The sequence below is a fragment of the Ascaphus truei genome, chromosome 4 (genome assembly GCF_040206685.1).
Source record: "Ascaphus truei isolate aAscTru1 chromosome 4, aAscTru1.hap1, whole genome shotgun sequence".
Classification (NCBI taxonomy): Eukaryota; Metazoa; Chordata; class Amphibia; order Anura; family Ascaphidae; genus Ascaphus; species Ascaphus truei.
This window is the reverse complement of record NC_134486.1, coordinates 224,964,645-224,980,995: the sequence shown is the minus strand read 5'-3', so window position 1 is coordinate 224,980,995 and position 16,351 is coordinate 224,964,645. Positions and strand designations below refer to the sequence as shown.

The 16,351-nt window shown below is 40.5% G+C and overlaps 1 protein-coding gene across 1 annotated transcript in view; it reads left to right on the top strand.

Moving 5' to 3' along the window:
* The window catches only part of LOC142493241 (protein unc-93 homolog A-like), a 141,355-nt gene that overhangs the window by 56,138 nt on the left and 68,866 nt on the right, over positions 1-16,351 (top strand). Inside the window, exons 5-6 of the mRNA XM_075596928.1 lie at positions 2,989-3,200; positions 5,741-5,876. Of these exons, the coding sequence (XP_075453043.1) occupies positions 2,989-3,200; positions 5,741-5,876 (348 nt within the window). The remainder of the gene's footprint in view (positions 1-2,988; positions 3,201-5,740; positions 5,877-16,351) is intronic.

Below are 16,351 nucleotides of genomic sequence, written 5' to 3'. Positions count from 1 at the left end.
GCTTAGTCTGGTGAAGCAGAGGCGGGCTTTTCATAGCTTGCAATAGCAAAGAACTCAGCATTAAGGTGCCAGAGATGCCTAGCCAGGCAGAGGGCAAGTTCTAGAGATGCTGCAAAGTTCTACAAATGAACGAAGACCCGGCCAGCGGGGGAAGCCAGGTAGCTATACCGAATATAGTACAGTGGTGTTCCTGGACATAGAGAGGACAGGGTAAGCCTTTCTGAAGCAGGCACCCAGCACCTAGTTGAGGCTGGTGTCTCCCCCCTGGCCCCTAGTGAATGAGTATTTTCCCTGTTTTGGGTTACTTTGTACGCTTGCTGGTTTTACCACAATAAACCTCATTTTATTCCACTACCTTGTCCTGCCTAATGAAATTGATCCCGGAAGGTAAATGTGTTAAAAGTACCGGACTCTCGTGACATCGGAGCTTACTGAAAAGCTACACTTGCAAACTCGTTCGAGAAGTGCCCAAAATTCTCGATAAGTCGCTTATCGAAGCAACTAAAATAGGCCCCATAAAGGCCTAATGCTACATATAACTTGACATATTATATAGTTAAATACTTTTCTGTATATCTTCTCATAAGCAACGGTCATTTAATTCATTTTTTGGCCAAAGTATTTTAAGGCTACAACCACTTCACGGTATCACTTATCTGTAGGTCCTAACACAGCTTTTTGTCTTTTATCGATAGAATTCTTCCAGCCTTTTTTGATTTGACATATTTTCATAGAATGGATATGTATTAACGATCCACTATTAGATCTCATATAGAGACGAACTCTTATCTGTCCCGACTCGAATTGCACAATACGTGTATATCATATACTGTAGGCATAACTGGAAGCCGGTCTTGTGTGGCATGGAGAAAGTACAATGTCCCATGCCATGTACAGTACAGCACAAACATTATCAAACAGATTTGGTTACTGCATAGGGTTTTTTGTTAATAAAGTGTGAAAATGTAACAGTAGAGATGTACAAGGTCATTAGACAGAGACATGTACATATTATCTTATATTCAGACACCTGTGGGGCACTTTACTGCAGTATTCAGAGTATCATAGGCGAAGATATTCAGTGTGCCACCTGCTGGCCATGCACTAACTTGCAACAACATAAATAACAGCACAAATCCTTCCTGCTGACTGCAGATGAGGTGCATGCGGCACAGTGCAGGTCGGTCGTGGATGAGGTGCAGACAAAATGTTCATGCCACACCTCATCACCCCCGCAGAAAGTAAATGACGCTACATCTTAATGCTTATTCTGTGCAGGACCTCCACAGTTCACTTCTGGGTTTTAAAGTATGTGGGTATGTCACACACTAAATATAAGGTTAACTAGTGTTTGCATACAGTATTTTTCACACCTAATATGAGGTGGTTGTTTCCCCCTGAAATGTTTTGTATTTCTTCTCTTAATGCTGTGTACAAATGTAGCTAAGTGTGAATCCCTCTGTAACTGGTTGCTTTTCCCTGGAACGGTGGTCGTGCTGTGATTATTAAAAAATATTAAGCACAGAGGGCATGTGGCCTGACCCACATAATGGTGCCCAGAAGAGCAGTTATGTGGAAACAGCATGTAGTTTACTTATGTATGGTTTAGCATTTCCTGTTTTAATTCAGTGCCTTGTACTTTGAGGCATCCATGTTTTTTAGTACTTATTTCCTGTCTATCTTTGAGTTGCTTAGCAACCAATACAACTATAAATATTCGCCACACGGCGGAAATCGCAGAACCTTTGCCAAAATGTGTTGGGATAGAAGGCCATGTTCCAAACCATGGTTACTTCACATTCCCTGGAGAGGACTAGTCCGGAGGTCCAGAGGTACATTCCACACTTGTTGATATCTACGGCTTCCTGTTTTTAATGTAGTGTGAATTACCATATTCACCATCAAGCGTTCTTGGAACCTTCTTTTGTAATGTATGCTGACTGTGCAGGACCTCCCCAGCTCTGATCCATTCGTGGTACTAGCTGGTAACCTATTGAGATTTATCTATGTGCAACCAATTTCTTTTTAACTTTGCGAGTCCATATTGAGTTTTTGCTTTTATTAAATTTGTTGTATTACATTTTTACAATGATATATTTCTAAATTTGTATCAGTGTGTGTAAAATATACGTGGACAGAGAGAACACCATTTGACCTTGCTGTCTCTTCTCCTATATATCAATCCATTACTGGTATCTTACCTATGTGTGTTGAGTGTATATATATATATATATATATATATATATATATATATATATATATATATATATAAATATATATATATGATGTTGTTATAGAGAAACCATAATCTAACCTGTCTATTCTCTACTAGTATATTGATCAATCAGTTCCAGTTGAGTTCACATAGTTGGATCACCTGTCTGTGTTGGCATAAAGATACCCTATGATACCCTATGTCCCTATGTTATTAAGAAGAAAGTTTGAGAGGATATATATACAACGCACACATCCAAATCTATAGCAAAACCAAAACAGAAAAAGGTTTAAGACCAAGACCAAAACATTTAAGATAAACAAACCAGACCCTCAGTTAACGTACCAACCCTTACTCCATAAGACACAGTTTGTGCTGGAAGACACTTTTTGGCCTATTCAACTGAAAAGGACATAAAAATCTATATTTAAAAAGGGGTGTTACTCCATAAGATGCCTTCCATGCCAGAAGATACATTACAGCCTTTTCCCTCTTTTACACCTGAAGGGGCCATACAGGGTTTACAAAACCATTCTGGAAGGTGTCTTATGGAGTAACACTACTCATTAAAAATGGCCCTACAGTATGTCATAGTTGTCTTAGGAACAAATGTGCATTCCCCATATGCAATGCATGTCTGTGTTATTCTCTTTATGAAGTACACAAAACATTGATTTCAAAAGCACCCAATCATTAGTCCATGAACAACTGTATGTATTTATCATTCCCTCCTGCTTGCTTCTCTGATAAATGTTTGTGCCCTTCTCTAACAGTGTGTGGTGTTCTAGCTGTGCTATTGGTCATTGTATTTTTGGATCCAATTGATCTTCAACATGAAAATACAAAAGTTGAGTCCCCTCAATATGTCTGGACACCTTTCCTGGTTACACTAAAACATCTCCAAGATAAACGACAGTGCCTCTTAATTCCCTTGACAATATACACAGGTATTGAACAGGGGTTCATTCTGAGTGACTATACAAAGGTGAGCAGTGTAACGCTAAATATACGGTTTATCTGAATTGTATTCACATATTTAACATTAATTTGAACATACCCATGACTGTTGCTTTGCTCTTAGTATGTTATTTTGCACTTTAAATGTGTTATTTGTGTTAAATGTTCAAATTTGACCTTTTTGGAGGATGTTTGATGGTGAAAGCAAAAACAATGTTATTGTCACAGCAAGTGAATTCAAATGTAATACTTCATCTTTAGTGAATTTGAAGACAAGATAAAAGCTTTTCAGTAAATTAGCATTCAGATAAATGTAAATGGAAAATATATATCTTATTAAACAATACTAATATAATCTAAGAGATTTGGCTGTGGCCATTTTTCAACATACACTTGCTGTACATCTGCAGGAGCCAGGGTATGTACCCCTAACCATTAACCCCTAAACCTAATGCCTAACCTTAAACCATAACTAACCCCCGGCACCCAAATGGTGGCAGTGAAACAGCCAAGGTCAATTGTCCTGCAGCAGCTTAATGCCCATGGCCATGTGTCAGCACCGCAATGAAGAGTTCAATTCCAATAATAATATAGATTTGATTGAAATTGATATTTAGCTTGTATGTAATTGATTGATTCCTGGTCTATCATTAATGCTTTTGCTCTTATTCAAAGTGTCAAGAAATGTTATATTCTACACATGGCAAAATTATTGGAATGCTGTTGGTTAGTATTCATTCAATTAGCAATAATTGCTATAGTCCACACAAATCGGAACAACCTGATCTTATATTGAGTTATCAAACTATTAATATATGCAAATATCCCATATTTAGGGTTGCCAGGTGGCTTCTCCAAAAATACAGTACACAATGGTGAAAGGTGCGATGCGCTCGAGAAAAGTCGATGTACCAAATTGCACCACTTCATATTCTATGTTGGAAAAATATTCTGGGGACGGAGCACCCTCAGCATAATTTTTTGATGAAATACTGTAGAATATGAAATAGTATCAATTGGTGCACACCTGGAGAGAAATCCTGAAAAAATGACGTAACGGTTAGAACATTTATAAATAACATACGTGCAGTCATACTCACGTCCCACACCCTCCCCTCATCCTCTCACCCCCATCCCCATAATCTCTCATCCCTTTCCCCTCCATCTCATTCTCTCCCCATCTCCCTCTCATTTTCTCTCCGCCCAATTCTCTAATTTTCTCTCTCCCCGATACTCTCATTTTCTCTCCCCCCAGTCCTCCCATTTTCTCTCCCCCCAGTCCTCTCATTTTCTCTACCCGCAGTCCTCTCATTTTCTCTCCCCCTGATCTTCTAATTTTCTCTACCCCAATCCTCTTATTTTGTCTCTCCCCCCATCTCTCTAATTTTGTCTCTCCCCACAGAACAACCACAACCACAGAAACACACACACATGCACAGAGATGCACAACACACACACACACAGACTCACACACACGGAAACTGAGACACACACACACACAGAGCGACACACACATATACAGCGACACACACAGTCTCACACACACATACACAGAGCGACACAGAGACTCAACTCTCTGTGCTCCATGCTATTTCCTCCACCTGCACTTCCTCCAAGCTCGTTAACACTCCTCCTGATTGGCTGCTGCTGGGTAATGTAGCCAATCAGGATGGAGGAAACTGCTAAGCCCCCTAGCAACAGCTCTGCTTTGAGAAACCCACACCCCCAAGCCGGTCAGGTCACTTAGTCCAGAGAGGTAATACCAGACACATATTTGTCTGTTATTACCTCTCAGTTTTTACTTGGGACAGTCCGGTTCAATACCAGACACCCGGCAACCCTACCCATATTTCTAAAATTACCATTTATTTGTATAGCCGGTGGAGCTAAACCTGGGCCAGGGAAGTATAGAATCAATGCGCTGTTTCATACTTGTACCAAATATACAGTAGAGGCAACTCTTATGCTAACAAAAACCAGTGGCAATTCCCCAAAAAACCCAGGAAACACCCAGGTATATTCTGAATACATGCCTTAAACTTTCCTTAAACTAGCCCCAGCATTTCTGCATTGATTAATGGCCTATCAGATTAACAGCGGGGGTCCCTGGCAGTCCCATTCAAATTGAATTGGACTGCCAGGGATCCCTGCTGTGTTAATCCTATGGGTCGTTAGTCAATGCAGAAATGCCTTAAACGTGCCTCAAACTAGCCCAGAACATACCCAGCACATACCCAGCACATACCCAGAATGTAACCCGGCTAGTTTACGGCAAATGTTAGAATAAACGTTGCCTCTACTGTATGTGTACAATCTGTGTAGGCGAAATCTCCATGTAAAAAATGGTTAAGCTAAAAGTGACACACCCAGTTTGCTACAGTAATTTGCATTTCACCACCAGAGTTCTTGTTTGCAGTTTATTAGCAGTATTATTGTACAAAACAAGCATTTTGTTTGATGTATTTCCACCATGGACACTTAAATGCTGGCAAGGAGAAAACCTTGCAAAATAATTTAGTCTTACATGAATAGGCAACTAACACAAGTCTTTGTCATCCTCTTCTTAAGTCATATGTGACCTGCACCTTGGGGATACAGTTTGTGGGTTATGTGATAATCAGTTTTGGAGCAACTACCTCAATTTGTTCTTACCTATTCGGAAAGCTTTCCCAATATGCCGGCCGAATAGTCTTCTTTATGCTAGGTAAGATGATGTCACTAAGATTTCCTCCCTGTTTTTTTGAGAATGTATATAAATATGCATGTACATATATATATATATATATATATATATATATAACCAAGTGCCTGTAGTATAAATATGTGGAACTGTCCCATCTGTAATTCAGACGTTTTTCAAGTTTTTTTTCCCGCCACCTCTCTCTCCCCAAGGCCTGCATAACCTTTAAACCAAGGGTCAATTTCACATGGTTCTGCAAATGCAGGAACATTTTGCACATCTCTAGTATGGAGTATATGTACTGTATTTTTTGCATAGACATACATTATACTTCCAATCAGACAAATTTACTTATCCTCTTCAATGTTATTATTAGCATTTAAAACCTGTTGAATCCAGCCTTAATGGAACTAGTTATTAGCTATTTCAATTTTGGCGGTGTTCTATATATCTTTAATAATCACATAATATACAAACAAAGACTGACACAGACACTTGTAGGCAGATATTTCCATCTAAAATTTATGAGCACATACTTTATTTAACTTTGGAGACGGGAGTTCATGAACTCCATGTAACTTTGCTACAAAAAAAATAAATGTTCGCTTTTATGACTTCTTCACATGCTGCTGAGTTCTTTTCGTGAAAGTCATGCTTTTGAACAAACAACAATACATTACAGATGTAGACCATTCTACTTTCCCCAGAGGCAGGGGAAATTATTTTCTTTCTTTTTGGCTTTCTGGAAAAGCAAGCTGCTGGAACGGCAGAGTCTACATATTGTACTGTGAAAATCAATTGGAAGCTTTCCCCATGGCTGCAAATTGCTGCAGTCTATTTCACCCTCTGTGCCTTGCAAGTTAAGGCTTTTCTCAATCAAGTAAAGTATAGTTTTTTATGTCTTTTAAAGCAGTAGATTTAAATTCTTCTATCAGCATCACGCAGTAAAATAGTTACAAAACTAGTAAGACTTCGGTTTCTTAAAGAAAGGCAGAGGTGGAGAAATGTCTCTGATATTTGTGCAGTGTACTGCTGGAAACATTACATCTACAGTATTTCTTTACAGGAAAGTAAATACAGAGTTAATTATATGCTTCCATAAATAGAGAAGAAATTGAGTATGGTTTTGAGACTGTGGGTCTATTTAATAAAAAAAGTAATAGTTACTCAACAAAATAATGGTACTGTATAATGTTACCATTTTATCACTGCAACTACTATGTTCGGTTAGAAATATATGTGCAAACGATATACAGTTGTGTGAAAAAGAAAGTACACCCTCTTTGAATTCTATGGTTTTACATATCAGGACATAATAACAATCATCTATTGCTTAGCAGGTCTTAAAATTAGGTAAATACAACCTCAGATGAACAACAACACATGACATATTACACCGTATCATGATTTTTTTAACAAAAATAAAGCCAAAATGTATTTATTTATTTATAAAATATTTTACCGGGAAGTAATACATTGAGAGTTACTTCTCGTTTTCAAGTATGTCCTGGGCACAGAGTTAAGACAAATAATACATGGTTACAAATACAGTTACATAAATGAGCAGGTTAAACATTATATACAAGACATTGCATGCACAGTTAAAGATAATATATTTTATGGGCGTATGAAACAGTTACAGACCAGATTTAAATGTGTGACAGCCTTAGATTTGAAAGAACTTAAACTGGTGGTGGATGTGAGAGTCTCTGGTAGAAGCCATGCGTGAAGCCATGTGTGTAAAACTAAGTACACCTTATGATTCAATAGCTTGTAGAACCACCTTTAGCAGCAATAACTTGAAGTAATCGTTTTCTGTATGACTTTATCAGTCTTTCACATCGTTGTGGAGGAAGTTTGGCCCACGCTTCTTTACAACGTTGCTTCAGTTCATTGAGGTTTGTGGGCATTTGTTTATGCACATCTCTCTTAAGGTCCAGCCACAGCATTTCAATCAGGTTGAGGTCTGGACTTTGACTGGGCCATTGCAACATCTTGATTCTTTTCTTTTTCAGCCATTCTGTTGTAGATTTGCTTGTGTGCTTGGGATCATTGTCCTGTTGCATGACCCAATTTCGGCCAAGATTTAGCTGTCGAACAGATGGCCTCACATATGACTCTAAAATACTTTGGTATACAGAGTTCATGGTCGACTCAATGACTGCAAGGTTCCCAGGTACTGTGGCTGCAAAACAAGCCCAAATCATCACCCCTCCACTACAGTGCTTGACAGTTGGTATGAGGTATTTGTGCTGATATGCTGTGTTTGGTTTTCGCCAAACATGGCGCTGTGCATTATGGCCAAACATCTCCACTTTGGTCTCGTCTGTCCAAAGGACATTGTTCCAGAAGTCTTGTGGTTTGTTCAGATGCAACTTTGCAAACCTAAGCTGTGCTGCCATGTTCTTTTTAGAGAGAATAGGCTTTCTCCTGGCAACCCTTCCAAACAAACCATACATCAGTCTTTGTCTAATTGTACTGTTATGAACTTTAACATTTAACATGCTAACTGAGGCCTGAAGAGTCTGAGACGTAGCTCTTGGTTTTTTTTGCAATTTCTCTGAGCATTGCACGGTCTGACCTTGGGGTGAATTTGCTGGGACATCCACTCCTGGGAAGATTGGCAACTGTCTTGAATGTTTTCCACTTTTGAATAATCTTTCTCACTGAAGAATGATGGACTTTAAATTGTTTGGAAATGGCCTTATAACCCTTCCCAGATTGATGGGCAGAAACAATTGCTTCTCTAAGATCATTGCTGATGTCTTTCCTCCTTGGCATTGTGTTAACACACACCTGAATGCTCCAGACCAGCAACATGCTAAAACTTCGGCTTTTATAGAGGTGGTCACACTTGCTGATGATCAATTAATCAAGAGCATTTGATTAGCAGCACCTGTCTGCTACTTAGCATCTTAATTCCTATGGAAGCAGTAAGGGTGTACTTAGTTTTTCACACATAGCTTCTCCATTTTGGCTTTATTTTTGTTAAATAAATAATGACACAGTGTAATATGTCATGTGTTGTTGTTCATCTGAGGCTGTATTTACCTAAGGAACAGATTATTGTTATTATGTCCTGATATGTAAAACCATAGAATTAAAAGAGGGTGTACTTTCTTTTTCACACAACTGTATCTTAAAAGGCATCAAAAGAAATTAAAGAGGCGCAACATTGCCATTAATTCTATGAAGATATTTTTGCTATGTATAGTATGTATGCAGTATGAGAGTAAAAATAAAAGCAAAGTAATTGCCTGGTATATGGGACTGCTGCTGGTGAGTCCGATGGTGGGGATTCCGTCCTTCCCTGTGACAGTCTCTCAGGTCCTTGGGATGAGGGGGGAGCCAAAGGGTGAGGAGAGAAGATGCCATCCACCACAGTCAGCGACAGTAGTGAGACACCACTGAGGGACTACCCAGGGGGCAAACACTCCAACAGCAGATATACCAACAAGTAGACAACATCGTCTCACCCCTAATCCCAAGGGCCTGAGAAACTGTCACAGGAAAAGACGGAATGCCCACCATCAGGCTCACCAGCAGGAGTCCCATATACCAGGCAATTACTTTGTTTTTACTCATATACTGCATGCATATGGAACAGGTGTGTCCCCCACCCTCTGGGAGATTTCACTGTTTCCTGGTATTGTTGTGCTGCTCACACGCTAGGCTTACAGGATACTGAGTGTCCGCCGGCATTAGTTGGGGACTAACAGGACAGGCCTAGGGTTCTTCTCAGTTCTTATGGTTGCAGCGCCTCCATCTCCAGCAGGCCCCAACAGAGCTGTGTGCAGTTCCTGCAGGAAAACCCTCTTGCACTCCCCCTGATAAACTGCAGTCTCAGGCAGGAGTATAAAACAAAGGGTGGTCTTTATTCTTCATACAGCATACAAACATGTACACTCTGTTCTATCTCTCTGGTCCCTGGAATCAAACCCCATGGCTTGAGGCCCTAAAAGTCTATCCTTTGCTCCCTTACTCCCTGGTGGAGTAAGAGGTAGTATCCCAATCCCCTTCGGGAGGGGAAGGAAGACGGCCAGAGCCCTAGTTCCATGCTTTTTTTTAAATGTAATGGATTGTGTGCAATTAAATGCAATGAAATTCATTTTAATGTGTACAGTACTGTGCTACTGTGCTACTGTGCTACTGTGTCAATTTCAGGTGTTTAAAAGCCAGAACACTAAAATGCCATTTTCTGATCTCGCCTGCACTCGCGTCTTAAGGTGCTATGGTTGAAAAAATCTGCGCCATGACATGGGTATTCCGAGGTATACATCGCGTGAAGTGTATCAATAACGGCTGCTGCATCTGTAGTAGCAATCACGATTAGTGTGTTTCGTGAGTGAAAGCAATATATTGTGCTAAGATCTAGGGATGTCCATTATCCCCTGCTCAACTAATTGCTTCTATACCAGATTATCTGGCCCTCTCTATTAGCTGATATGGATTCACACAGTGTAATTGAGTTCAATCCACTACAGGGACCTATCCATCTGATACATAGGGCCTCATGCAGTAAGCGCTGATAAGGCTTTTTTCGCCATTTTTCCGCCAAAAATGTCTTCCCGATTCAGTAAGCACCGAAAAGTGGCAAAAATCGGCAATTTTGGTTCCCGATAAAAACTTATCGACAGCAGGGATAAGCCACTTTTCGGCACTTTTTGAAATCGGCTGAATTCAAGTAGCCCCGATCAGCTTTTCGCTGCGGATCGGCACTCTAGAATTGAGAGTTTTATGCCAATCCAGCCCGCCAACTAAAGTTGGCAAGTTGGTGGTGGAGAAGCATCGGCAAGGGCGACAGTTAGAAAAATCAGGCCTTTTTCCTGCCTCGGATTGATGCCGGGGGTCTCCGGAGCTGATACCCATTAATACCAGCACCGGAGTCCCCCGGCATGCATTCCGCGGCAGGAAAAATGCATTTAAAGCCCACTTCATTACCTTAGCGGCTAACCGCTAAGTTAATGAAGGGGTTAACCAGCCGTGACAGGTTTATTGTGGGTAGCGGGGGTGGGTGAAGAGGGTATTTGGCCCTTGGTGGTTGTTTAGGGCTTGCGGGGGGGTTGCGGGTGCATTTAACACCTTCACGACCGTAGCGGTTAATATCGCTACGGTCATGAAGGGGTTAAGCCCTCCCGCTACCCACTCGCAAGCCCTAAACAACCACCGTTGGGGCTAATACCCCCTTCACCCACCCCCGCTACCCACAATAAAAAAAATACACACACAACAGCCCCACACTATATATATATATATATATATATATATATATATTTATATATATATATATATATATATATATATATATTACCCCAACAACCCCTATACCCCCCAAACATACACATATATGCACATTAATGATACTAGAGGCCGGCGGGGGCCCTCGGTGTTGCCTGCAGTACCAATTCTGTGCCCCCCCCAAATTAATGTCAAAACACATACATACTTATAAATAAATAACCCCCCCCCCCTCTCCCGAACACATACAGTATAGTAATGGGTACAATTACTATTATCCACAAATGGATAATAGTGAATGTGCCCATTTTAAATACATTAAGAACAATAAATAAAATAAATACATATTGCACTCACCCTTGTCCGGCTGCCACGATGAAGGCCATCCTCATCTTCAACACCGCCCATGCCCCCTCCGATGCTGCAAAACATAAACAAGAATAAAAACAGCCAATGTAATGTCCCCTAACCCCTTAATCACCATAGCGGTTATTCATCGCTACAGGCATTATGGGGTTAACCCACCCTCACCCACCACTCGGGAGGCCTACATACCCTCCCCCACTACCCCCCCACCCTGTGAGGCCTAACCACCCTCATCCAATACCCAGCCGGGAGGCCTACCCACATACCCTTGGGGCCAATACTCCCTCCCCCCACCCCCAGTAACCACAATAAAAACAATACACTGACCCACAATAAACATCATTCTATTTATTAAATACATAACCCACCCCCTGTGCCCCCCCATAAATACATGATTTATTATTTTATATACAGGGTTAATACTCCAGGCCCACGTGAGTCCCCGGTGGGCCTGACAGGTCACCTCACAGACATACAGGTTACCAGCATCATGTTTCACACAGGGTCTGGAGGCCTGTTGGTGGCACCATGGTCGACCAGGTGGTCTCCGCGTGTCACCGTGGGCCTCAATGGGGTCTCCACGGTAGGCCCGTGGATGTCTGGGGGGCCCCGGGTCAGACCCACAGGTGTCTGAGGGGCCTCGGGTGGTTCCCACGGGGGTCTGGGGACCCACGGGTGGTCCCTATGGGTCTGCGGTGCCCCCACAGATGTGGGGCTACCGGTTCTTCACCGCAGGTGTCCCCCATGGACCCGCCAGCCTGGTACCCGTGAGAAGCCCGAGGATACCGCAGGTGGTCTCCAGAGGTCTCTCGCAGACAAAAAGGAACCAAACCTGTATGTAAAAAAAATAAACCTGAGCCATACGTTAAATACATCAATCCCCCCCCCTGCCCCCCCCCCCCCCCCCACAACACATACAGTACAATAATGTGCAAAATAACTATTATCCAGATAGGGATAATAGATTATTTGCTCATTATTAAACACATTAATTAGCATAATAAAACAAATAAAGTTCTACTCACCTCATCAATAAGAAGCCCCCTCGCCAGCAAAATCCTTGTCCTCCGTTGCCAACAAAATACATAGCCAATACATTGCAATTACATTCAGATATCAATTAACCCCTTAATCACCTTATCGGATAATAACCGCAAAGGTAATTAAGGGGTTAAGCAACCATGGCCCGATACCCACCCTTCACCCATTCATTTGTACAGTGGCTTCATCATGCAACTATATATATACACATATATATATATAATATATATATATAATATATATATATATATATATATTGTGACAAACGCCCCTCTTTTGTAGCGCTGACGTCTGTCTGTGTTCTTCCCGACACAGTCTTCTAGGGTTAATTATACAACAAACAGGAACATGCAAAGTATTACGCTGCTTAACTCAGGCTTCTGCCTGCTTTATTTTCATCCAAGTAAGGTACTGCAGCTTTAACATGTGTAGGTTAGAGGTACTCAGATACTTTCATTCAGCAGTTCACTCATTTCAGTGTTACAGTATTTCCCACACTGTTATTTCAAGTAAAAAGAAACCAAATTATATAAACAAAATCCTATCCCTTTCAGGGATCTAACTACACATCAGAATCAGCCTCTCTAACAGCTGCTGGCCAACTAACCTGGTTCCCCAGCTTAAAACAATGCTCTCTCATTTAGGGTCACTAGATACAGCACAGTCTTTTAGCAACAGCAATAAACATTTGTTTTGTCTTATCTGTTCGTGGTGGGAACTCGGTACCAAGTGTCCAGGCAAATCCTCTGGTACTGTGATACTTGGAGGGGCCGTCCACCCCGAACTGGATTCCGGGGAGCAGCGATACCCCCAGCCTCCAGGCTCTAAGGAGAGAGACTGAAATGCAAACCTCTCTGTTCTAAATACCTGTGCAAGTGATTATAAAAGCAGGTGAGGGAGAACTAGACCCATTGTAATCTGTGGTCTGGATTTTCCATCCAGCAGTCTGAGTTAATGTGAAGTTGTGGAATGGATCCTTTTTTAACTATTCATGCACTTTCTGACCTAAAATGGGGCAGAAAGCTGCCTAACATCTTTGGACTATGTCACAATATATATATATTTGCTTTCCTGTGGAGGGTTTTTGTCACTTTTTTTACTCACCATAACTTAACTCAGTATTATGGTATAGCCTATCCCATAGCCTCTTATGCATATCCAGTTAAAATCAACCCCACACTGATGAGATCCATCAAAGTCGAAACAGCTGTCTGTGGGTGGTTTTCTGGGTATGCACCTTAACCCTGGCTGTGCTCAAAGCTGTGACCATGCAGCAAGCTTAAGACTATAGGGAACCATGTTAAAAATGGTTTTTGAGGCAAAAAGTGACACTGTGTGCTCATTTGCATGTCATTTCCCAGAATCACTTGCTGCAGTGGAAGTGCTGTATGCTGGGTGATAATGGGGAAAGGCGGGGTTGCAGACCTGCCTAAGACATGCAGATGAGCATACAGTTATATTTGCATATATATATATATATATATATATATATATATATATATATATACACACATGATGAACCAATATACAAATAAATGTTGAAGGGTTATCAAAAACATGTTCAAAAACATATATATATATATATATATATATATATATATATACAGTTAGGTCCGGAAATAATTGGACACTGACACAATTTTCATAATTTTGGCTCTGTACGCCACCACAGTGGATTTGAAATGAAACAACCGAGACGCAATAGAAGTGCAGACTTTCAGCTTTAATTCAAGGGGTTGAATAAAAATATCGTATGAAACGTTTAGGAATTGCAACAATTTTCATACACAGTCCCCATGTTTCAGGGGCTCAAATGTATCTGGACAAATTAACACAATCATAAATAAAATGTTCATTTTTAATACTTTGTCGAGGATCCTTTGCAGGCAATGACTGCTTGAAGTCTCGAACGCATGGGCATCACCAAACGCTGGGTTTCCTCATTTGTGATGCTTTGCCAGGCCTTTATTGCAGCTGTCTTCAGTTGCTGTTTGTTCGTGGGTCTTTCTGCCTTAAGTTTTTTCTTCAGCAAGTGAAATGCATGCTCGATCGGGTTGAGATCAGGTGATTGACTCGGCCATTGCAGAATATAACACTTCTTTGCCTTAAAAAAACTCCTGGGTTGCTTTCGCAGTATGTTTTGGTTCATTGTCCATCTGTAAAGTGAAGCGCTGTACAATCACCTTCGCTGAATTTGGCTGAATTTGAGCAGACAATATATCCCTATACACTTCAGAATTCATCCGGCTGCTTCTGTCTTCTGTCACATCATCAATAAACACTAGTGACCCAGTGCCATTGGAAGCCATGCATGCCCATGCATCACACTGCCTCCACCGTGTTTTACAGATGATGTGGTATGCTTCGGATCATGAGCCGTTACAAGCCGTCGCCATACTTTTTTCTTCCCATCATTCTGGTACAGGTTGATCTTAGTTTCATCTGTCCAAAGAATGCTGTTCCAGAACTGGGCTGGCATTTTTAGATATTGTTTGTCAAAGTCTAATTTGGCCTTTCTATTCTTGAGGCTTATTAATGGTTTGCACCTTGTGGTGAACCCACTGTATTTGCTCTCATGAAGTCTTCTCTTTATTGTAGACTTGGATATTGATATGCCTACCTCCTGGAGAGTGTTCTTCACTTGGCTGGATGTTGTGAAGGGGTTTTTATTTACCATGGAAAGGATCCTACGATCATCCACCACTGTTGTCTTCCGTGGACGTCCAGGCCTTTTTGTGTTGCAGAGCTCACCAGTGCGTTCTTTTTTTTCAGAATGTACCAAACTGTTGATTTGGCCATTCCTAATGTTCCTGCTATCTTTCTGATGGATTTTCTTTTTTTTGGCAGCCTAAGGATGCCCTGTTTCACTTGCATTGAAAGCTCCTTTGACCGCATGTTGTGGGTTCACAGCAACAGCTTCCAAATGCGAATGCCACACCTGGAATCAACTCCAAACCTTTTACCTGCTTAATTGATGATGAAATAACAAAGGAATAGCCCACACCTGTCCATGAAACAGCTTTTGAGTCAATTGTCCAATTACTTTTGATCCCTTGAAAAAGAGGGTGCTACATATTAAAGAGATGTAATTCCTAAACCCTTCCTCCAATTTGGATGTGAATACCTTCAAATTAAAGCTGATAGACTGCACTTTTAGCCCATATTCATTATTTAACTGTAACTTGAATTTATTTTGGTACACGGCCGAAATAACAAAACTTGTATCAGTGTCCAAATATATCTGGACCTCACTGTGTGTGTATATATATGTATATATATATATATATATATATATATATACACACACATGATGAACCAATATACAAATAAATGTTGAAGGGTTATAAAAAACATGCTCTACTACAAATACCACTTCTCTATACAGACACACTACAATTAAATCATATTTCCTAAAAAAAATCCAATCTCATCTTCCAATCAAAATACTCAAATGCCAATCAAAACATTGCATTTACATTGTATACATGATGCATTCAATCTATGCACCATGTACACTCTGCAAATCAATGTTAACAATAAAATATTCCAAAAAAATACCAATACACCCAAACAAGTATACTATTTAAACCAATCAAGTCACCATAAATCAATTAGCATTCATTAATCAAATCACTAAACAATTTAAATACCATCCATAACAATGAAGCAATTAACTATTTCAATTGTTAAACAGAACAAGTTACCATCAGACAAAATATAATTACCAAAAAAAATACAATATACAAAAGCAAGCCTCACCATGACCTAAAGTACACAATACAAGACCAAAAATGACATCTATCTAATTAGAAAATACATTACACTCACATTTATCCATAGCAGCATAGCCAAAA